At 48.0% G+C, this 23,529-nt stretch overlaps 8 protein-coding genes across 8 annotated transcripts; 4 read left to right on the top strand and 4 right to left on the bottom strand.

The window, feature by feature from the left end:
* Positions 1-578: 578 nt before the first annotated feature.
* Positions 579-1,034, bottom strand: N7533_012878 (uncharacterized protein; the record flags this gene model as incomplete). The annotated part of the gene is made up of 1 exon (XM_057109528.1): positions 579-1,034. The coding sequence occupies one exon, from the start codon at positions 1,032-1,034 to the stop codon at positions 579-581; it is 456 nt and encodes a 151-aa protein (XP_056954629.1).
* Positions 1,035-3,174: 2,140 nt separating this feature from the next.
* On the bottom strand, positions 3,175-4,658 carry N7533_012877 (uncharacterized protein; the record flags this gene model as incomplete). The annotated part of the gene is made up of 2 exons (XM_057109527.1): positions 3,175-3,311; positions 3,830-4,658. 2 exons carry the CDS (start codon positions 4,656-4,658, stop codon positions 3,175-3,177), a joined length of 966 nt encoding a protein of 321 aa, XP_056954628.1.
* A 978-nt stretch (positions 4,659-5,636) lies between these two features.
* Positions 5,637-10,812, top strand: N7533_012876 (uncharacterized protein; the record flags this gene model as incomplete). Its single annotated transcript, XM_057109526.1, has 2 exons — positions 5,637-9,996; positions 10,040-10,812. The coding sequence occupies 2 exons, from the start codon at positions 5,637-5,639 to the stop codon at positions 10,810-10,812; spliced, it is 5,133 nt and encodes a 1,710-aa protein (XP_056954627.1).
* A 4,897-nt stretch (positions 10,813-15,709) lies between these two features.
* On the bottom strand, positions 15,710-16,018 carry N7533_012875 (uncharacterized protein; the record flags this gene model as incomplete). Its single annotated transcript, XM_057109525.1, has 1 exon — positions 15,710-16,018. One exon carries the CDS (start codon positions 16,016-16,018, stop codon positions 15,710-15,712), a length of 309 nt encoding a protein of 102 aa, XP_056954626.1.
* Positions 16,019-17,023: 1,005 nt separating this feature from the next.
* Positions 17,024-18,491, bottom strand: N7533_012874 (splicing factor ESS-2 family protein; the record flags this gene model as incomplete). The annotated part of the gene is made up of 2 exons (XM_057109524.1): positions 17,024-17,765; positions 17,848-18,491. The coding sequence occupies 2 exons, from the start codon at positions 18,489-18,491 to the stop codon at positions 17,024-17,026; spliced, it is 1,386 nt and encodes a 461-aa protein (XP_056954625.1).
* A 653-nt stretch (positions 18,492-19,144) lies between these two features.
* N7533_012873 (sensor histidine kinase) lies at positions 19,145-19,492 on the top strand (the record flags this gene model as incomplete). The annotated part of the gene is made up of 1 exon (XM_057109523.1): positions 19,145-19,492. One exon carries the CDS (start codon positions 19,145-19,147, stop codon positions 19,490-19,492), a length of 348 nt encoding a protein of 115 aa, XP_056954624.1.
* Positions 19,493-21,371: 1,879 nt separating this feature from the next.
* On the top strand, positions 21,372-21,709 carry grg1 (putative glucose repressible protein Grg1; the record flags this gene model as incomplete). The annotated part of the gene is made up of 3 exons (XM_057109522.1): positions 21,372-21,386; positions 21,453-21,636; positions 21,693-21,709. 3 exons carry the CDS (start codon positions 21,372-21,374, stop codon positions 21,707-21,709), a joined length of 216 nt encoding a protein of 71 aa, XP_056954623.1.
* Positions 21,710-22,839: 1,130 nt separating this feature from the next.
* Positions 22,840-23,275, top strand: N7533_012871 (uncharacterized protein; the record flags this gene model as incomplete). The annotated part of the gene is made up of 3 exons (XM_057109521.1): positions 22,840-22,918; positions 22,981-23,076; positions 23,130-23,275. 3 exons carry the CDS (start codon positions 22,840-22,842, stop codon positions 23,273-23,275), a joined length of 321 nt encoding a protein of 106 aa, XP_056954622.1.
* Positions 23,276-23,529: the final 254 nt, after the last annotated feature.

Here is a 23,529-nt window from a genome sequence, read left to right as displayed (position 1 = left end):
ATTGGTTGTATCATTGAGAATCTTACCGTTACGAACGGGGCAGCTGGGCCAGTCAGCGATGCAAACCTCATTAGTAGACCCCCAACGACAACCCCAGCTCCCATGCCGTACATAGATTTCTCTAAACGGGATAGCAAGGCTTGCAGCTCAGCGATTTCTTCGTTCAGGTCGGCGATCTTCTGGTCAAGGCCTTCTTCATGAGACTTAGCCCAGTTCGCGAAATCGCCAACAAAAAGTGTAAAATCGTTCATAAGTGTAGCAAACCGCGTCTGCATTGCATCTGCATCCGATTGGAAACCCTTGGCTTCCTTTTTTTCCCGGAAGTAATATTTAGTTTATGTTACTGTACACTGCAGAATTAGTACGTTACCTCGATGTGCTCGTTGATTTTTTTTAATCTCCTTTCGACAGTTAGTTTCTTGTCCGAAGTCAATGGAACCACTAGCGTATCGAATTCTGTTGTGTATTAATCCGTAAATATCTGTACAGGCATATTGGAGCTGGGTGAGCTTACTTTCTCCATATTGGCTGATATTTATCGCCAATAGTCGACTCTCTTTCACAATAAAATCGAACGTCTAGAAACCTGCGTTAACCGTTTGACCATGGCAGTGGAAGAAACAAATTGACCTTACCTGCTCATGGGTTTGAAGCTTCGATAGGAAATTGGATTTCGCAGTGTTCTCAAGCTCACTGAGCTTGAGTTTAAGTGATTGGAATCCGCCCTTGACACTGCTAGCAGCCCTAGCAACATCTTTGGCCGTACCCTTTAATAGCTCCTGGCCCTCAGGCGCTGAGAGTCCCTTTGCCATATTAATGGCAGATTTTTTCTTCTCTTCGTCTGTCATCTTGGGGGGCCTGGTTTGAGCAATATCCGAGAGCACCTTCCGCTCTGGTGCACTGAGCCCTTCAATAACATGGAGAAGTTGCTGGGGCATGGTATTATTACCGGTAGCCGCTTCAATGCTTTTGATAACTTCACTGTACGAAGGAGGTACATCTCCTTCTGCATAGTTGGGCGTTGCACAGGCCATTATAGTGGCTTTCAGAGGAATAATTAGATTATAAAGTCTTCGAACACACGAGAAGTCTTACATCTGAACAAATGACCAAGTTTAGGAGAAGATGTGGCCTTATGTATCCTGCGGAAATACTCAGACTGCAGCTCTTTTACATCGCCGGGTGACGCACACAAACTAAAGGATGTATGTAACATACGTAAATCGTCAAAGTAGCTCCGACATATCCGCACTAACACCCCCGCATCACTGACGTAACGGCATTGTATAGCCACCACATCTTACACAGTGATAACCATGGCTACTGTATGCACCGGTGCATGCATTCGGATACAGGGCCTTAGATTGCGTCAAAGACTCTAGGAAGTCTAGACCTGACTTGATAGACACACGCATAAGTAGACCACTGTAGTATTACCCATTTTATCTAATTGGGCAGGTGATCACCCACAGGGTTTTACCATTTGGAAGTTCACCTGAGATGTTTATTATCTGTGGGTAATCGACCGGGTCCTCCTCGATACGCTGCAAACAGGTTGAATTTGGTAAAAGTTTCATCATCAAAGTATTTCACATGTGGACTCCTAGTGACTTGATGGGGATGGTGTACTACCCTACATCCCACACGGCGGCATTTATCATAACGAAATTCTCACAGCGCATTCCAAGCATCGCACTAGGAGAGATGCGGCATGTAGAGAGTGACACAGTTGTAGCCGAATACAGTGCTGCGGAACACGCCGACGCAAGATACCTGAAATGTTACAGCCTGTCTCTAATAGGCTTCACAGTGGGCCATAAGACTAAGTTTTTGAATCATACTCAAGATTGATGGGGCAAGCTCCGCATCGACACGTAATGACCTTCATTTTCCAATGCTGCATAACATGACAAAACGGTGGGCGGTTCCACTCTGTCGTTCTCCTCCATGCTCAGCCAATCACGCATTATACAGTTCAAAGGCCGAACTCATTCCAATGGAGTAGCTGCATGCATTCTGCCGCTTATCCGCAGCCCCAGATGACCGACACCAGGCCGTCGGGATCGCCTCATACCTACTCTCTTTAAAAACATGTTTCTGTCTTCTTTCGCTTAGCCATGTTTCTCAACCTTGGGATAGAATGGCCGGTATTCAGAGCTCTGAAGCCTGCAGTAAGCTACAAACGACCCCTTGACGAATCTTAGACCCCGCTGCCATTTCCTAATGACGTGTCATTGTCGAATCTGCGGAAAGGGAAAATTTATTCAGTAGCAATGGCTGCTTTCTGGTATCTGTATGGGTTCCACTAAAGTAGGAGCCCGAGAAGGGCTCGGAAAATCTAACCGAATGTATGAATTCTTGGGGCTGTGTACAAAGTGGGTCTTTCCGTCGGATCGTCGCGAACCTACACGCGGGCGCTTCCGAACCTTAACTGCAGGAGAGTTTTCCCAGTGAATACCGACCTGAAAACGAGGTGATATATGAGCGGCTTCGGCTCTACGAGGACTATTGGGTTAGCCTAAAGAGACAGACGTGGCCCCGGTAGGATGGGCAATCTTGAAACACAAGGCAGGGACTAAAAAACCTCAATACCTGTGAGCATTCTTTAGACATCCGACTTTCCGGGTCCTAGATTTTTGGTCACACTGTAGCATATCCTGTGTTTTCTCAAGAGGATACATAATGTGTGGATGGTGCATATTCTTGACAATAGGACTGGGCTGGCCGCCCATCCCGATGCTGCAACTGTCAAAGAATTGCAGTCCCTCATACCTGGAATCTGAGAACAGGACAAGAAGTTGTTAGAAGGTAGAATGGATGACCAGACATTGTTTCCGTCGATCGAGAATCAAGAAGACCGATATATCATTTGGGGACGACTGCAGGCATATCGACGCCCCCATCCCGACTTCAGAGTCCGACTCCGATCAAAAAATGTCCATCGACGTTGCTATGGATAAGGAGTATCGGATGGGCGCGAGTGTGTCGTTGAAGGAGAGAACGCGCAGTCACGGCAGGGAGTGCATGAGCTCTGGTCGCGGGGGTGCAGAGGTATTAGGATATGCACGGACCTGCGCATCGGGCGGACAAAGGCTAGTGGAATAGCCAATCATTTACTATTGCGACAGTGATTTTGGACTGAGCTCCAAGCCTATCGAACTTGAGGCTCGTTGCCTAGGTTGTGGAGAGAGGGGAGTTGGCTTTGCTGCCCAATTCGGTGCCTAATTCGCTGTCAGGCTGGCTTATTTTAAGTAGCATAGTGCCAATGGCCATAGCGCGTTGATAGGTCAAAGCCCCTCGCACGTGCCGATCTATATATCTTAGTCAGCAGACATGTTTGTTGGAAGGTAACCAACTATCCACCTGCTCCACCTTTCCCACCACCAGCACCACTCTCAGCATACTGATGCTGCTGATAGTAAAGAAAATCAATACCAAATCAACACAACTCCTCCAGTTTCTCCCTGCGCACGCGGTGGTAGGCGAGTAGGCAGCGCTTTCTACGGCGCAAACATATGTAGTTTACTCTGCGCTTATTATAAAAAAACTCCGAGATTTTCACGCTACGCTACTATTTGAACTAGGCGTGTCGAGAAAGCAATCTATGTAAGGACTCAGATGCTTTGAAAGATAGCAGTAGTATTGAACGAAGGTATTAAGATGAGAGAGAGAAGAGAAGAAGGAGAGGAGCTCCCATCGTAACTATCTACATGAGCCTGGGTCACGTGCTCGATCACGTGATACAGGCACCGAGGGCTTCGATCGTTACAATCTATATCATGCTGAGAATTTGCGATCAGAAGACCGAGATCACTATCTTAGTCAATACCAACGTTCGAAAACACGATTTCCTCCGATCCTGCTATATACTTGTCACGATCACCTTCAAGTGAGAAATCATCATCATCCAGTGCGACCTCCATGATGTCTTCCATACAGCTCTGAAGATAACGAGGGCGGTCATATCTCTCCCATCTCGCCTCTTTTGCTAGCGTCGCATTGTCAACGCTTTTGCTTGATAGAAACCGAAAGCGGACCTTGCGATATTGCACCGCGATGATTTGCTCGCCTTGGGCCACAAACTGCCTTTGCAAGTCTTCGGCACGTCCACTAGACCCGACTAGTCTAGGATCAACAAGTTCACCAAATGGCACAACAACCCCTGATGCCGCCAATGCACTCGAAAGTGAAACAGCCAGCTTTCCATCCAAAAGCTTCTCTTCCAGTGCCTGCTCGGCAATTCGAGCATCTAATACAGTATGGTAGCCAACCACAACATATATGTCCTCCCCCTCATCGATAGTACGCTCAATCCACTTCCGGACATCTTCTGATTTCACAATATCCCGAAACCACTGTCCATTGTTGTCCAAATAATAGGTCTTCACTTGCTTGGTAGTGACGTGGATCCTGGCATTCGTACGGCTTGACATGGAGGAGGACAGGAAGGCGGTAAGTTCAGAACCAAATGTACGTTGGGTCCCAAGAGAGTCGGCACCGTCGTACTGCCTTGCAACTTTCTCAATAATATTGAGACCCTGGCCTAGTACTGGATCATGGTAATCTCGGTGGGGCTCATCAATATTGGTGACAAAACGTCCCAGCTTAATAGCAGATGGCGGGAGGAAGAACTGCGGGAGAAGAACGCTGGCACGCATTTGGAACGAAATCGGATGTTTGGAGTGGTATGAATAGGATAGGCAAGTTGCGTGGCACAAAAGGGAAATATGAGGAGACATAGCCTGCGACGTGGCAGAGTGGGTCAAGTTGTCAACTACGGGATCGGCCGCGCTATGGCCTCTCGAGAGACCCTCGCAGTCGCTTATTGGGGCTGAGTCGTATCCAGGGATCTTCATATCTTCATCAGTCATCGTTGTGAACAAGTCAAAAAGAGGGAGGTTTGCGAAGTAGATCGAGTTCGCTAACAGCTCAGATCACGACAGATGATCGTCGTTATTGTTCAGGCTAGCCAAGCAATTAAGAAACCATTTTCCTCATGTGGTACGGGGATGCATGATGGTTAGCTTTTTGAGAACTTTCGTCAGGTGCAAAACTCTACCCCTAACGTTCCGATTTTTGTACACCAGATAAAAATCTGGGAAGGGCGATTGGTCTAAAGCGGATACGAGCGTACGCACAAAATGGATGGTGATCTAATAATTATGGCTAGGCGGTCAAGAATTACACAATTCAAGAATCGTGATAAAGGAAAATAACTGACCAGTACATTGGGCGTTTTCATGCGCAGGAGATAGATTGGGAGGGAGGGGAGGATGACGTGGCAATATACAATTAGAAATCCCAGAGGACGCTTACTAAGTCCTTACGTTTTCGCGCAGAATGCTGGAAGTGACTCGCCACCGATAAAACTGACTGTTCAGGGGATCTGCCAGTGTGGATCCAGCTGCGGCTGGGCCCAGGCGGTGAAGGCTGAGACACGGATGGTGATGGTAATGCGTTTAGGCCATAGCTTTTGGCGATGTTGGCTAGATGAGTCTACGCTGACAAGTGCACACCGTAGTAGGCGTGTATCTTGATCCAAATCGAGTTCTATCACCGCAAATCCTGGAAGCATAACGCCTCAAAAAGATTGAATAAAAAACCAGAACGAAAATCAATACGAACAAACAGGACATATGGATGAACTCGAAGAAGCGATCCGTGTGTCTCGCCAGGAAGTTCAAGCGACTCCTGATCACCATCCTGATATCTTAGGGCGATTGAATAACCTCGGAGGCAAGCTCACAAGTCGTTACGAACGAACCCGCCAGATGGAAGATCTCGAGGAGGCGATCCGGGTGTCTCGCAGTGCGCTCCAGACCATTCCTGATGGCCATGGTGATCTTAGAGTGTTGTTGGATAACCTCTCAAGCATGCTCAAACGTCAATACGATCGAACCGGACAGATAGAAGTCCTTGAGGAAGCGATTCAGGTCTCTCGCCAGGCGGTCCGGGCCACTCCTGACGGTCATCATGATCTTGTGGTACTGTTGAATAACCTTGCAATCAAGCTTGAAATTCGATACGATCAAACTGGTCTGATGGGAGATCTCGAAGAGGCAATTCGTCTACTCCGACAGGCGGTCCAGGCCACTCCTGATAGCCATCATGATCTTGCAGCATTGTTGAATAACCTTGGGAACAAGCTTGGAAATCGATACAAACAAACCGGACAGATAGAAGACCTTGAGGAGGCTATCCGTCTATGTTGTGAGGCAGTTCGGGCAACTCCTAATAACCATCCCGACCTAGCAGGGTGGTTGAATAACCTTGGGAACAAGCTTGAAAGTCGATACTATCGAACCAAACAGATAGAAGACCTTGAGGAGGCTATTAGTCTATGTCGTAAGGCAGTTCAGGCAACTCCTAATAACCATCCCAACCTAGCAGGGTGGTTGAATAACCTTGGAAACAAGCTCGCAAGTCGATACGAACGAACAGGTCAGACAGAAGACCTTGAAGAGGCGATACGTCTGTTTCGCCAGTCAATTCAGGCTACTCATAATCACCCGGACCTTGCCGGGCTGTTGAATAATCTTGGAAGAGGGCTTTCACGTCGATTTAAACAAACAGGTCAGACAGAGGACCTTGAGGAGGCTATCCGGGTATCTTACCAGGCAGTCCAAGCCACTCCCAATGGCCATTCAAATCTTCCAGTGATGTTACACAATCTCGGTAACAACCTTAAAACCAGATGGGATTTAACTAAACAGAATGAAGATCTCGAGGAAGCGATCCGGATATCTCGCCAGGCGGTTCAGGTCACTCCTAAAAATCACCCCAATCTTCTAACTTTGTTGAATAACCTCCGAAACAAGCTGGACAATCAATACAGGCAAACTGGCAACATTGAAGACCTTGATGATACAATCCGGGTGTCTCGCCAGGCAGTCGAAGCTATTCCTATAAACAATTCCAACCTTGCGGGGTTGCTAGACAACCTTGGAAACAAGCTCGCAAGCCGGTCCGAACGCACAGGACATACGGAAGACCTCGAGGAGGCGATCCGGGTGTCTTACCAGGCAGTCCAAGCCACTCCCGATGATCATCCAGATCTTCCAGCTCGGTTAAATAACCTCGGAAGCAAACTTAAAGGTCGATACAATCAAAATGGACAGACGGAGGACCTTGAGGAGGCGATCCGGGTGTCTCGCCAGGCGGTTCAGGCCACCCCTGACGGCCATCATAATCTTGTAATATTGTTGAATAGCCTTGGGAACAAGCTTGAGGTTCGATACAAACGAACCAGACAGATAGAAGACCTTGAGGAGGCTATCAGTCTATGTCGTAAGGCAGTTCAGGCAACTCCTAATAACCATCCCAACCTAGCAGGGTGGTTGAATAACCTTGGAAACAAGCTTGCAAGTCGATACGAACGAACAGGTCAGACAGAAGACCTTGAAGAGGCGATAAATCTATTGCGCCAATCAGTTCAGGCTACTTCTGATGGCCATCCTGATCTTCCAGGGCGCTTAACCTGCCTCGGACATGAGCTCGCAAACCGATACGAACGCACAGGACAGATAGAAGACCTCGAAGAAGCGATTCGCCTCTCTTACCAGTCAGTTCAGGCCACTCCTGATAGCGATCCTGGTTTTCTAGGGCGCTTAAACTGCCTCGGACATGAGCTCGTAAGCCGATACGAACGTACAGGACAGATAGAAGACCTCGAAGAAGCGATTCGCCTCTCTTACCAGTCAGTTCAGGCCACTCCTGATAGCGATCCTGGTTTTCTAGGGAGGCTCAATAATCTGGGAAATAATCTCGCAAGTCGATACGAACGCACAGGACAGATAAAAGACCTCGAGGAGGCGATCCGAGTGCATCTTCAGGTTGTTCAGGCCTGTCCTGACGACCACCCTGATCTGGCAAGGTGGTTAAGTAACCTTGGAAGAGATCTAGCAAATCGATACGATCAAAAAGGCCAGACAACAGATCTCAACGAGGCGATCCGGGTATCTCGCCAAGCAGTTCAAGCTACTCCTGATGGCCATCCTGATATAGCTGGATTATTGAATAAACTCGGAAACAAGCTCGAATGTCGATATGATCGAACAGGACAAACGGAAGACCTGGAAGAGGGTATTCATCTATCTCGTCAAGCCGTCCAGGCTACTCCCGATGGCCACCCTGATCTTCTAGGGCGCTTGAATAGCCTTGGGAGCAAGCTTGAAAATCGATACAAACAAACCGGACAGATGAAAGACCTTGAGGAGGCTATCCGTCTATGTCGTGAGGCAGTTCAGTCAACTCCTAATGACCATCCTAACCTAGCAGGGTGGTTGAATAACCTTGGGAGTAAGCTCGAAAGTCGATACGAACGAACAGGTCAGACAGAAGACCTTGAAGAGGCGATATACCTATATCACCAGGCAGTTCAGCGCACACCTGATAATCATCCTAGTCTGGTAGGATTATGGGATATCCTCGGAAATGGCCTCGAACGTCGACACAAATATACAGGGCAGATAGAAGACCTCGAGGAAGCGATCCGTCTGTCTCGCCAGTCAGTTCAGGCCACCCCTGGTGATCATCCTAATCTTCCAGGTAGGTATAATAACTTAGGAAACAAGCTCGGAAGTCGATACAATCAAAACGGACAGATGGAAGACCTCGAGGAGGCGATCCGGGTGTCTCGCCAGGCGGTTCAGGCCACTCCCGATGGCCACCCTGATCTTCTAGGGCGCTTTAATAACCTTGGGAACAAGCTTGAAACTCGATACAAACGAACCAGACAGATAGAAGACCTTGAGGAGGCTATCAGTCTATGTCGCAAGGCAGTTCAGGCAACTCCTAATAACCATCCCAACCTAGCAGGGTTGTTAAATAACCTTGGAAACAAGCTCGCAGGTCGACACGGACGCACAGGACATACGGAAGACCTCGAGGAGGCGATCCGGGTGTCTCGCCAGGCAGTCCAAGCCACTCCCGATGATCATCCAGATCTTCCAGCTCGGTTAAATAACCTCGGAAACAAACTTGAAGGTCGATACAATCAAAACGGACAGATGGAAGACCTTGAGGAGGCGATCCGGGTGTCTCGCCAGGCAGTTCAGACCACTCCTGTTGACCATCCTGATCTTGCAACATTGTTATACAACTTTGCAAACAAACTCGAAACTCGATATGAACGCACAGGACAAATGAACGACCTTGAAGAGGGGATCCTGGTCTCCCAACAGGCGGTGAAGATCAGCCTAGCACCACCTCTTGTTCGGATTATGGCTTCTACATTGGCCCTTCGACTCTTTCTCAAGCGAGGAGATCATGAAGGTGGCTATAAACTATCTGTTGAAGCTATCAATATCCTTCGGCTGGTTCACACAAGGTCCTTGACGTTACAAGATCGACAATATGTCGTTTCGCATGCGTCTGGCTTAGCAACCCAAGCCTGCTCTCTTGCCCTTCAAATTGGGCAACCCCTTTTCGAAGCTGTACGATGGTTAGAGACAGGACGTGGTGTCATCCTTAGTCTTCTTATGGATGACAGGAGTGACACGTCTAAGCTAAGGAAGGCGAACCCCGCTTTGTGTGCTTTGTACGAACGCCTTCGCCTCGAAGTCAATACTTCAACGGTGAGCACCACATCACATAGAAAGGGAAAATCCTTCTCCATCAGACGGCCAAAGGCAATCGAGGAGCTCGAAAAATGCATACAGGATATACGACAGCTCCCTGGCCTCGACTCTTTTCAACAGGGCATTACGGCGGAGCAATTACAGGATGCATCCAATGAGGGGAGTATCATTGTAGTGAACATCACTAGCCTAAGAAGCGATGCTATCATCGTCTCTGCATCCGGAATAAGCCTGGTCCCTCTTCCTCGATTTGGGGAGGTTGAGGCGCAGAGTTGGGTCAACCAGAAGTTGACTTCAGCTTCATCTAAGGAACGTGGTGTGAACAACAAATCATATCGCCGATTTTTGACCTGGCTTTGGCGGGAGTGCGTAAAGCCTGTCCTCACTAAACTTGGTCACTCTGTGCAATCTTCTCCGGGTGATATCCCAAGAGTCTGGTGGATTGGGACTGGACTTGCCAGCTCATTTCCCTTTCACGCTGCGGGTGACACCTTTCCAGGAGAGAATACATTCTGTCGCGTACTATCTTCTTACGCCCCTTCGATTAAGGCGCTCTTACACGCCAGAGAGCGGGTTTCTATCTCTATCCCATCAGAAAAACCCCCCCTCAAAGCTACTCATGGTTACCATGGCCAACACGCCCGGCGCTGGTGATTTACCTGGGGTAAAGGCTGAAAGATCTACAGTCCTAGCAGCACTTGGAACAACAGTTCAAGTGGAAGCTCTCGACCAACCAGACTCCGCAAGCGTTATGCTCCAGATTCAAGAATGCAATATTGCCCATTTTGCTTGCCACGGTACCTCAGACTCGCTTGATCCTTCTCAAAGTGGCCTTCTACTACAGACTACCAGTCCACATCCAGAACAGGATATCTTGAGTGTCCTGAAACTTTGTGAAAATCATCCAACGCTTGGAGAGATAGCATACCTCTCTGCATGCTCAACTGCAGAGAACAGGGTGGAAGAGCTTGTGGACGAGGTCCTCCATGTGGTGAGTGGCTTCCAGGTTGCCGGATTCAGACACGTCATTGGGACTTTGTGGCCATCTGATGACAGTGTGTGCGTGGAGGTTGCGAGGTCGTTCTATACTGAGCTTTGCCGGAACGGTGCTCTGGATTATAGTGGCAGAGCTGTCGCGATGGCGCTTCATAAAGCGGTTTCCGACGTTTCTAAGAGTGTTGACTATCGAAACCGGCCGTTACATTGGGCCCAGTATGTCCATTATGGTGCTTAAGCATAGACCGGCGATGTCACTGTTTGTGCTATCTAGTATGTACGAAGCCTGCCTTGAGACTGTCGCTTGTATACGGACGGGAGTGGTGGCAGAGGGAAATGACATCTTACCAGACTGCATAATTCTCGAGGCCCAATCCAGCTCCTAGTATTTGACTTTTGTTTGCAGGTGACATAGAAAGTAGGAAGGCAAAATGTAATTTCAAAATTTCAAAATTTCAGAAATTTGGTGTCTTGAAATGAAATTTCAAACAGGCCGTGAAATTTTGTAATCGTTCCAGTCCCAAATGGACAAGGCTATAAAGAACCTAACCAATCAGGCGCCTTAGGCTGTTCGATTTGAGGCGGCAGAATTCAGCTTTACCTGGCACTACCAACTTGGCGGTTTACCCCGCAATCAGATGACAAATCAACTTGACCGAGGAGCCAATCTTCCCGGAAACTCCCACCAACCCGTTATCAACCGTCCCTTTCGCGCGTGATCCTGACTTTGTCAGTCGCGACACTCTACTTCATCAGATCCACGAGAAAATCTCAGTGCCAGGGTCAAGAATAGTGCTGGTCGGCCTCGGAGGTGTCGGGTAAGTAGTAAGTGACCGATATACTGTTTTGTGGCTCATAATTCGAAGTATATCGCAACTCGCCATCGAATACTCCTATCAAGTGCGATCCGAGTCGCCAGGGACCTGGGTATTTTGGGTCCATGCGAGTAATGAAGCCCGGTTGGAGCAAAGTTTTCGGGATATCGCGGACCAGATCAAAATCCCAGGCCGTCAGGACGTTAAAGTCAACATATTCAAACTTATCGAGAATTGCCTCCGGGATGAGAACAGAGGTAAATGGCTTCTAATCCTTGATAATGTTGATAATGAGCAACTTCTCTGCTCGTATTCGATGGCAGGGAAGGAAGATCCGATAAGCAGCCAAACAAACGCCTCGGCAAAACCAGTGTTAGAATACATTCCCAGGAGCCGAAATGGCTCTATCATCATCACGAGCCGCACCAGAGACATTGCATTAAAGATGGCCGATCACAAGGACCTTATTGAGGTTAAACCGATGGAGGAACCCGAAGCCCTAGAGCTTCTCCAAAGGAAGCTCGGTCAACCCAGGGGAAGCAAAGAGGGTCAACAGTTGGTGAACGCGTTAGAGCTTATGCCGCTAGCGATCATACAGGCCGCTAGCTATATTCAAAACCGGGCGCCTCGCTATTCGGTATCACAGTACCTAAGAGACTTCCAAGGGAGTGATCGTGAAGCAACAAAACTTCTGCAAAAAGAGGCAGGTCACCTCCACCGGGACTGGGAAGCAAAGAATTCAATCTTAGTGACATGGCAAATTTCATTCGATTATATACGCCGAACCAACCCGTCTGCAGCAGGATCGCTTTCGCTGATGAACCTTTTCGATCGACAAGGAATACCAGAGAATATTATCCGACCACGACCTCGGGCCAACTATACATTAAATTCTGAGCCTCTGAATGGCTCTAGTGATGGGGAAACTTCTGGATCTGATATAGGGCCCGATTTTGAAGATGATATCACAACACTGAGAGAATTTTCATTTATATCTATTAGTGAAGACGGCACTTTTTTTACAATGCATCGGCTAGTACAACTGACGATGCGTGCGTGGTTAAGATCCGAAGGAGAAATAAACCAACGGCGGGAGGTATTTATAAGCAATTTATACGAAGAATTTCCCACAGGTGGATACGAGAACTAGGAGAGGTGCCGGGCGCTATTTCCCCACGTGAAATCCGCAATGTCACAACGACCCGCATCACCTGAGTGTCTACTACAATGGGCTACATTGCTCTATAAAGCTGCGTGGTATGCGTCGCAGAGCGGTAATATCGCGGATACAAGAGATATGGCCGCAAGATCAAAAGAGCAAAGGACGGTCTTGTTAGGTGAAGAGCATGAAGAGGCGATTGATAGTACAAGTATGTTAGCAACAGCATACTGGCTTGATGGGCGATGGAAAGAGGCCGAGCAGCTCCAGGTGCAGGTGATGAAGACTCTTAAGACACAGCTCGGCGAGGATCATCCCGAAACGCTGACCAGTATGGCCAACCTGGCATCAACGTACGGGAACCAGGGCCGGTGGGAGGAGGCCGAGCAGCTCGAGGTGCAGGTGATGAAGACTCGCAAGACGAAGCTCGGCAAGGACCATCCCGACACACTGAACAGTATGGCTAATCTTGCTTTCACATGGAAATCTTTATCTTATTATGCCGAAGCCATTGCTCTACTCAGAAAGTGCTTAACCAAGCAGAAGCAGATACTCGGCCTTAGCCATCCCACTACTTTATCTAATTGTGAAACGTTGTCAGAATGGGAAACAGAAGTGACACTGAGCAACCAAGGCGAATGCGAAACAGATCAGGAGTGGGAAACTGATAGCGAATAAATAGGTAAACAAGACACTGGACATAGATGCATAGATTCTAGGTTTCAGAATTTATTTTTACACTGCATTTTCTGCTAATTGTGTACTTCCCACAGGAATGTTCCATCCTAAATTGGTTTAATGCGTGCCCCTTGAAATTTATTGACCTTATTGCTCCAGTCAGAAGCCCTTACAGAATAACAAGACGAATGGATGGAATGTCGTCAACATTGAAGACGCTGCAAATTGCTTATATCTTTTGTCAGAGTATTACGAGCATATTAATGGACTTTGTAGCACGTGATATGCCTTTCAATACGATTCAATACTTGATATTAAGCAAGGCCGGATATGGATTAGTGTGTTTCGGGCTAGGGTTCGAGAAAAACTCTGTGAAAACAAAGTGGTGAAACTGATTTCGATCCATCCTGTATTCATATAGAGACGGGAACGCAGAAAATGAGGTGGAATGATTTGGCTGTCGTGTATACTTCATCTTATGGTTTCAGGCAAGCGATGGTGGTTATTCGGAGTGTCAATGTACATTGGTAGATAGAGATACAAATAGACGCCCCCAAACTTGTTTTTATTATATTTGGTATTCACTGTAAGAAACACTGCCAGCCTTCACTCGTGAGCTGGTGAGCCAAAGTTCTCGTATTTTGCCTTTGACCAGGCTTCATTGAGGTAGTAGCAATGGTTCTGGCTAATACAGAATTTTCATAGGTCTTCAATCCGTGGTTATTCTGCCTATGTCGGCGCAGGTCCATTTCATGTTCAACAGCCTCGTTGCACTGGTTGCATTGGCGGTCATTAAAGTGTGAGTTTCGAAAATGACGCAGACGATGCTTCTGGCGAGAGTAGTGCTTCATCCCGTAGCATTGAAAGCATTCAAATGGTTTCGTATCTTGTCTCGTTCGAACTTCTGCATTCGATGTTCTTTCCTCTGTTGACAAGTAGGGCGCTCAAGTTACAGTGCCGGGCAAATCATTGCGCATACTTGTATCATTCTTTGTGGAAGTCGTTTGTTTCTTATATCGTCGGCCTCGGTGTGGCCCCCCTTCGAGAACATCGCAATACATCCGAACAGCCTCAACAGCCTCGTTTCGACGCGTCCACTCTACATCGACCTGCATCGAATATGCACCGGCCCTTCATCCGCCGCCTACATTCCCAGACCATTCGCCGCCTCGCCTCCGGCCACCGAATGCGCGTCGTCGCTCCAGTCGTCGCCATGTTGAAGCCCCGCTCACTTCTACGATGCAAAATTACTTATTTTCAAAAATGGTTGAGAACCCCGGCAAATGCTATCGCAGCAGGGGAGATAAGCGGTGAATCCGAGATGCCGAGGAACTCATTGATAAATCTAGTCTGGAGATTGTGGGTCAGAATTGAGCTCGATTTCGAGGTGTAGGGGGTTCCCAAATATGGTAGCTTCTCCAATTCAGACCATGTTGCAGCGTCCATTGGAGGGGGCATAGTCTGCTTGAGTTCTGCTCATAGTTTGTCTCGGGTAGCTGAATACCTTGATGTACAGTATGCGGCAAGGACGAGACCCACTTTTTGGAGAAGATCCCTTCCGGACGGCTGCGTCGATAGCGATGGATATCATGTGAGACAATTACAACTGTGGCATAGGGATACCAAATTTACTGTAATGGTCCGAATATTTTTTTCCACTTGCCACGAAGTACAATCAAGAAATCTTTGTGACTTTGTGAACTTGGGTTGCCATAATTTTTGTTTTGGACTCGCGAGATTGACCGTATATCATTGAGGATGAGAATATCGGGCTTCCTGTCAAACCTGAAAGGAAGTAAGCGCCAAGCCTGAGCCACCAGGCGACCGCCTCGATTGACAAATTCATTGGATTTCTTTGTTCAGTTGCGTCAAAAGGAAGGCTGCGTGACAAAACATTGACCCACTTCCGCATGTCACAAAGCTCGGGTTTCTTTGTTTGAAGTACGGTTCGGATTGGGCTCTCAACACGTGTCTCGCTACGGTCACTATTTATCTGCGCAAGAGGTTGCAACCTTAGCCACCAATCAGACAGATCCCCTCATTAAGGTGGGTTTCCCCCTTTCTTTGTTCTTTAACACGTTTGACGGTTTAGACCAAAGCGATGCTAACGACCGATACCATCAAGTCATAGGAAAGCCAGAGAACTGACTGAAAGATAGTATATAAATAGCATCCTCTTTCCCTCTCAACTCTGATCCTTAAACTGTAAAGTGCTTCAAATCTGCCAAGAGCTTCTTCCAATTTAGTTTGTAACGATTGAAGCCTTGGGTGCCTGGGCACGTCTCTAAACACGTGACCCAGATAGCCGCTCATGTGTAGATAGTTGCGATGGGAGCTTCTCTCCTTCTTCTCTTCTCTCTCAGTTTAATACCTTTGTGAAATACTACTGCTATTCTTTGGCACCTGAGTCCTTACATTCTCCAACGCCCTGCCATCCCGCTCGTCTCCTCGGCACTATGAATTTCTACCTCCACTGCCAATCATCAATGGGACACGTCAACAAGTGCCACTACTGAGTCAAACCCCCAAAACCATTGTTCAACCATGAACTGGTCAACAAAATGGATGAATCGCATGGTCTTAGCGCTCGGAGAGTCTCCTGCATCCTCAGTAATGCCCCGGAGGCCGGAGGGTCGCCTTCGTATACGCTGCCATCTCATCCATAGTAATCGCGGTTTTGGGCTGCGTGGCGTTCGAATCGCGTGGTTTCGGTGTTGCGGGCGCACTCGGATTTTTTGGCGATCCGGATGCACAAAATCGCCATTTGGGCGCGGAACGTCGACAGCGGCCATTTTGATAGGTATAATCTGGATCAAAATGACGCTATTGACGCGCCAATTAAGATGAACTAGGTCCGAAGAGCCTAGGAACCATGTTTGTCGAGATAGAGCACAAATCGATTTCGCCAAGATATAGTTGTCTGGTGAGTCTCAGTGGGACTTCCTAGGATCCGCCCCTGCATGTCTGGGGAGCTGCGATAATAAAGGATGTTGATAGGAAAGTGAGAATTCAATTAATCTGGAACTGTTATCCGCGTGACCCCTGGCGCCCTGGTGAACCTATCAAAACCAAGCGCCCACAAGAATGCATGCGTGGGGTTCAATGCAAACTGATCACAGAAGTTCGCAAAAGTTACCAACGAGTGAGTAACATATTCTACTCCACTGATTCGGCCTTCGCTGGTCAAGATAAGTGTCTTGAGTGTACCTGCCAATAGGTCCTAGGGTACTGAGGATGGCACACCTCGAAGATAAATCGTTCGCAGGGGAGTCGGATCCTCGGGCGCGCAACTGCGTCAGGAACACGCATCGATAGTATGGAGGGGAATCTTGGTGGTTCGAAATTTGGCAATTCAAGCTGCCGCGTGGTGGTTTACGATCGCGAGGGCCGAACGGGAGGAAGAGGGAAGAGGACGAAGGCCTACCAGTGGTGGTTGAGAAGCCATCCAAGAAAAAACATGGAGTACTGGCAGGGCCTAAGAATGGGCACTATCGTCAGTCATGATCCAAGCACGCTCAGGGATTATTAGGCTCGCCTCTGACCTCTACCACATCCAACGTGCCTCCTCCCCCTTCTACAGGTACGGCAATGGGGTTGAAGCGCAGGTCCGCGAGACGGTGACACAGACCTTAGTGATTCAAGGAAGCCGAGGAGGAAGTTGGGAGTGGGTTTGAGGAACGAACGAGCTGTGCGCTCGGAGCGACTGAGAGGACTTACATACATTTAGACACAGTGATAGAAGACCTGATTGCTTGATTTCTACTACTACAAGAAAATCTCAAAAGTATGGCTCGGAATCATTTCTTTCGAGGCGTCGGCGTCCACATGTTTTCTAACCCGGAACTGGACTTGGAGTTGGAGGAAGATCGCGGAGTGTTGCCACCGACTTGATGCAGTAATTTTTGCGCCGCGGGAGTGAGCATTTTCCGTGGCCCTGAACTGGATCCCACTGTCGGCGTCGATCCACGCAGGCCGAAGTTGAGCCGAGGACTGCTGGCAAAACGGGGGGTCGCCGGAACCGGGGTCTTGGTGATACGGGCGGCTTGTTCTGTGCGTTTGTTCCGCGCGACGCGATCCACCAGACGGTGGTGCAAGGCCTCACGTTTACGGGACTCGCTGATTTGGAATGGGTTTGGCGTGGAATCGGCAGACCCGAGGAGACTCCAGTCAGTTGTCATCAGCTCATCCGTCGAATCCCCTGCTGGTTCAGGCTCATCTTCATCCACAAATGCATATCCATTGATACGAGGTGTCTCGCTGCCTGCCACCACAGAGCCAGCCTCCGAGGCGTCGAGGTGGGGTTTACCGGCAATGGCGTCTCGGATCGCAGAGATAGAAGGAGATGGAGGGACATTGCGCGAGGCGTCCGCTGCCGCTGCCGCCTCGGTATCCAAGAGTCGTGTATTTTGATATAAGACGCGCTTGGGACCAGCTCGAGAGGATGCTTCTGCTTTCTGTTGTCGCGTCTCGTGCGTATCTTCGACAGATGACGGTAAGAACATGAGGGGATTATTCGGCCGGGCCTCCCATGCATCCGGCCTGGCTGGGCGTGCATCAAGGTCGGTCTTGATGGCGGGTTGAGTGCCATCATTGTGTTGAACCAGCTCGGTGTTTGGATTACCCCCCCTGTGCAGTGATGCGCTTCACCTCTCGTTGGTGGTGTGCAATTTGCCGCGCAGTCGGGATTTTGTTATTGTTCCAGACCCAGGCGTACTTCTCTCGTCGCTTTGTATTTTGCTGGTCGAGAACCTTGTTGAAGGACTCATTATCTTCGCTCGTATACTTAGCTTGGAATGCCATCAGTCCCATATTCGATACGTCGGGGATATTACGGTCGGGGGTTTCGGTGGCGGTAGTAACATCAGAGGCAACCGATAGAGGGGTGTCTCCTCCCCATCCACAAGGCGTTTTGTCTGGATGACCAGCGGGAATATGTTGAGGGGTGCCGAGAAGAGATACCGAGCCGGTTCTGCGTCGTGTGTTCGAGCCGGGCGTAGGAGTTCGCATGGTATCAGTAAGTTTCTGTTTCGCACTTATGATCCAGTCTTTGTCTTTGGATTCAAGGGCGTCAAGGTACTCTTGCTTGACATGGGTCTCGAGAAGGCCCGGGAAAAAATCCCGAGCGATGATATGCGATAGGGCATCAGTGTAGACATCTTCATCAAGGGCTGTTGTGGGACGTTTGATGCGCTTGGGAGGTGGAGGTGGAGGCATGAGCTGGCCGTCGGACCGCTTTGCTAGGGCATGCGACTGTTGGGGAGCCATGACTCTCGGGTGGTGGCGAGGGGTTCATAAAGAGAGCATTTTATGCAGTTCTCGGGTGGGAGATCCACGGGGAATAGGGCACCAGTGAAGGCAGAAACTGTAATACGTATCTCCTCCGGTCGTGGACAGAAACGAAGGGAAGTTCGGCCAGAGACTTGATGAAGACGGGGAGCGAGGATCGGGATCATGGATCTGAGAGGAGTACCATAATCGAGCCGGAGTCCTGCCAAAATCAGTGGGATAACGGTGAGGGTGGGAAGTCTCTTTCTATATCTCTCTCTCTGTGCGCGTGTGTGTATGTGCTCAAAGATCGTGAGGTGTTCAAGTCGAGTGATGGGAGATGGCAAGTTGCGGAGTTCACGTGCTTATTCACTTGTTATCAGGTGGAAACTCTTAGTGTTATGTAAGGCGGATTTCCCCCACCGCCCTGGAGGTTCTGCCGCCAACCTTGGAAAGCGGGGAATTAGCCCTAAGTTCTAATATATATACCGGACTCCCCCGGCTCTTACAGAGCCTTCCTCACGATCCGCCGGCCAAGCTAATCAAGCAGATCTTGTTGGCCCCCAAGCTAGTCAGGTCACAGTCATCTTTGACATTGACGCAAGCACAGAATGGGATTTTGAGACTCATGCCGTGCCTGGCGACGCATTCTTATGAATGTCTTTGGCAACGCACTTAAGTACAGCCCTTCTGGATATATCTACATTGGGTTGAAATCATCTTCAAGCTCTTCTAGCTCAATTGCGAAGAAGTCTCCTAGTGAGCAAAAGCAGGGGTTTGATGTCATTATTACCGTGAAAGATACCGGAAAGGGTATTGGGCCGAAGTTCCTGCAAAGCGACCTGTTCAGCCCATTCAAGCAGGAGGATCCTTTTGTTTCCAGCAGCGGGCTAGGGCTGAGTATTGTTCGCCATGATGTTCGGTTTACTCGGGGGGCTCTATTGAAATTGAATCAACTGTGGGACAGGGCACTCAAATCTCAATTCACGCACCACTTATGAAGTCAATGAAACAGATTCGTCATCATTGAGGTCCATCTCCTCCCTGAAAGGTCAAATCGAAGGACACACAGTGGGAATCCTAGGATTCGGGCAGTCTCTCAAGTCGCAACGTGATACGGCACTGTATTCGTCATTGGAACGAATGTGCCATGAATGGTTCGGTCTTGAAGTGACCAATATCTCACCATCGGATGGGACAAGCTTTAGTTTTGATTTCCACTTCGCTGTGCAGACAGAGTTAGATTGTGAGGACGTTGTAGGAAGAGACATATTCGGTCTTGCTAGTAATCTGGATTTGGGAGACACAAACAATTCACCGGTCATCGTCGTCTGCCACTCGCCGGAGGAAGCTTATCACATGTATTTTAAGGACTCAGATGCTTTGAAATATAGCAGTAGTATGGAACGAAGGTATTAAGCTGAGAGAGAGAAAAAGAGAAGGAGAGAAGCTCCCATCGCAACTATCTACACATGAGCGGCTGCCTCGGTCACGTGCTTTGGGCACCGAAGGCTTCGATCGTTACAGATACTCTCTCAATAAATAATGACGAAATGTGCCTTCATCTCCCATGTCCTACAATATAGCTCTTACATTATTCATTTCACTTCGTCTAAGGAGCGCTACAAAGACACACGGTGTGTGTCGGTATTATAAAAAGATCGATATAATTTTGATACTACGATATCATAAGAGTCACAATAAACCAACAACAGTACTTTGATACCCCGCCACCTGGCTGCAATATTGTTTTAAAACACTTCAGCGGGAGCTGCAAAACATGAGGCGTACTGAAAATAAACTTCAGTCTGACGCATTAGAGGCAACTCAGATGGCGTATTTAAGCAGCCACATATGAAGATCCGATCGGAAGCCCAAGCGTTGTAATCAGTCCGCAATTCTCCCCAAAATTAAATTTGAAGGGTTATCGTAACGATTGAAGCCTGCCTGGCACGTGACTAGGCACGTGACCCAGACAGCCACTCATGTAGACAGCTGGGATGGGAGCTTCTCTCCTTCTTCTCTTCTCTCTCTCAGCTTAATACCTTCGCTCAATACTACTGCTATCTTACAAAGCATCTGAGTCCTTACAGTTATTCTTACCTCCACACGGGCAGCCATCCTTTTGATATAGAGACATTTACGGAAATCCCGGGATCCTTTGGCACTATTATCCAAGCAGAGTAACGAATTTATTGCCAAACACGGCATCTCCTTTCTCAAATCACACCATGAAAGTTGCATCGTCATGGTATTTTCATATGATATATGGAGGCATACTAGTATGGATAAGCCAATTTCTTGTATGGCTGGTCCAGATTCGGGTAGTTAAGGCCGGGTGTGCAGAGACCCAGTAGGATGAATATTAAAATCAACGAAGATACTAAAGATCGCAGAAGGAAGAAGAACAGGCAGCAGATTCGGCACCTCGATACACTTGATTCCCTGTGGTGCCTAGATTCTTTAAAGCATATAATGTACCAGACATGTGATTCCCCACACCGTAGTCCTTCCTTGTTTTCAACTTTAGTTGGCCAAGGTGTACCGTCACCTGAATTAAATCCTCAAAAACAAGCGATTCCGGTAATGACTTGACATAGACCTGATAATAGCTTATACTGTACCCATAATGACACCTGCCGGTCACACAACCAATCCAGAAACAGCAGGTTGGGATGGTTGATTAATGATGTATGAGGCTTACCACACCGCAGCTGTACCTTCCATGACTCAATTGTGACGAACATCCCCGGTACCTATAGGGCCAATAATATAAATTGGCGATTTCACCCAGTTCAAACAGAGCTTTTCAGCATTATCAGAACTACAATTTCTACTACATACTACATCCAATCTAATTCAAAGCCACTATCCCACACAATGGAGACTGCTAAGGTTCGCAAGTACCTACCCTAATAGGGATACAGACGCCATGAGAACTTTAAATTAATTCTATTATAGAACGCGGCCAACTATGTCTCGGAGTCCGTCAAGGGCACTGGTCATGAGACTTCCAAGGAGGCCAACAAAAATGTCGCGAAGGACTCTGATGTAGGCATTGGCAGCCGTGCTAGTGCTGCAAAGGACGCTCTGAAGGATAAGACCAAAGAAGAGAAGCATGACGCCAAAGCTGATGCTCACAAGGGTAATTGAGGTCCCGCGTCTTATTATTACAGCATTTTGAAACTCACATATTTGCAGAAGCCGCTAAAAACTAAGATTTCTTCGCCCTGAAGACGATGCAACTTCATCCAAGTTATCGCTATCATTTGGTGATAAGCTGCTTGCCGATTTGAGAGGTCTGGATGCAGAATGGCAACTACCATAGCAATGTTTGCGAGGAAGGCATAGTAATTAAATATTTTGGAAGATATAAAATGATAGGATGATATGTATCGTACAATGAGTCACGCACGCCATATTTCGGAGTACCAGTTATTGTATTGACTATCGTAACTGTATTATGATCGCTGTCCTACGGCTTCTCTGTACCATTTATCCCTATTTACATCCAGATTCTACCTAGGTAGCTATCAATCAAGATAGTATGTCTTTTTGATGAGAACTTGCCTCGTATATTTAATTTGCCAGTTGGATCCATTTAAACCCCAAAAATGTCGATAATGCGTGCCGGCTTTCTCCTTGAACTCATCGTATTCACGATCGCAGTCTGCTGCGCCGGCCAAAAGATCTCACGCCGCGCACTCGTCAAGCTCTATCAAGAACTTGAAGAGAAATATCCAGAATGTTGTCGTTTTGGAGATGGAGAACCGCTCCCTAGATAACTTATTGGGCGGCTGAAAATCGCGTGCGAGTTTGAACTACTTTCTTTTATCTGCCTTATGTATGAACTATGCTCCCATGGTCTTCGATCGACTTGACATCAACATTAACTCAATTCTTGAAAGTGCTCAAGAAATTCTTGAGGGTCACTATTGAACTGAGAGCCAATCTTATCCAATTCCACCAACAAGAATGATGTAAGGTGTTCTTGGCAAAACAAAGGTCAAAAAAACATTTATTTATGACCTCACGACCGCGCTCAGACCCAATGCACACCAATTCGACACGGGTTACAATACCCACTTTGGGTTACGCCTCTCAGATTCGTTTCCAGAAACCGCTAAAACATCGTGGTGATTTTAGAAAACTGCCCAAAATACAAGAATGCCCCAACTACAACCCCCGACCAAACTTGAATAGGAAAGACTGGTCGGTCGGAACTGATGTCATAACGGTAACATGTTATTTAAGGCTAGGAAACTCTCCATTTTACCTACCTGTCTCACCTCTCACTTTTCGCAATACAACGAAAGGTAGGAGCTGCAAAATCGACCGAAATTTAACCATGGTGGACACCAGTGAGCAAATCGTACACAGATCGAAGGTCGCCAACCTTCTGGACCCCCGAGTCGCGAACAATGTCGGTAAGCTCAACTTCCGATGTTGCAAACTCGTGGGTTGGAGCGGTCACTAAACATCTATTCAGAGAATAAAGATATCCGTGAGGCGGAGGAGGGGGCTATCGGTCCTCACAATACCAACAACCTAAAGAAGACACTACCGGACTGGGGAACAGAGCAGCGTAAGTATTCCGGATAGTAGGTACAAGGCCGGAAAAGCTACTAATTCACTCAGGGCAAGATACACCCCCCGAACACTTGAGTTCAGCGCGGCATTACGGCAAGGGTGGAGCATCTGGTCCGTATGCCAGTAACATCATTAACAAAATTGACCCAAGGGTGAATTCCGGTAGTAAAGATAAGGGGGCAGACAGGGGGTAATGTGTATCATCGCAAATTAACAACCCATCTAATCTCTGAAACCTTTTTGAGGTATTTGAAAGCCACCGTTTTCAAGGATGACGCGATAGGTGGGATCTTTTGACTACCAGCTATATATATCATGACCAATCCAAAATAGCCTCCACCGTCCCAACAGAAACCTTCTTCCCGAGTCATGCTCAGTGAGCCTGCCCTGAGCACCATGATCTGATCACTGACCCTGACCTGATTAGTTACCCTAGAGTAATTACCAA

This window comes from Penicillium manginii, assembly GCF_028828005.1.
Source record: "Penicillium manginii strain IBT 31320 chromosome Unknown utg000009l:1.0-3297300.0:1.0-3298630.0, whole genome shotgun sequence".
Taxonomy (NCBI): Eukaryota; Fungi; Ascomycota; class Eurotiomycetes; order Eurotiales; family Aspergillaceae; genus Penicillium; species Penicillium manginii.
The sequence above is the reverse complement of the archived record's forward strand: the minus strand, read 5'-3'. Positions and strand labels throughout refer to the sequence as shown.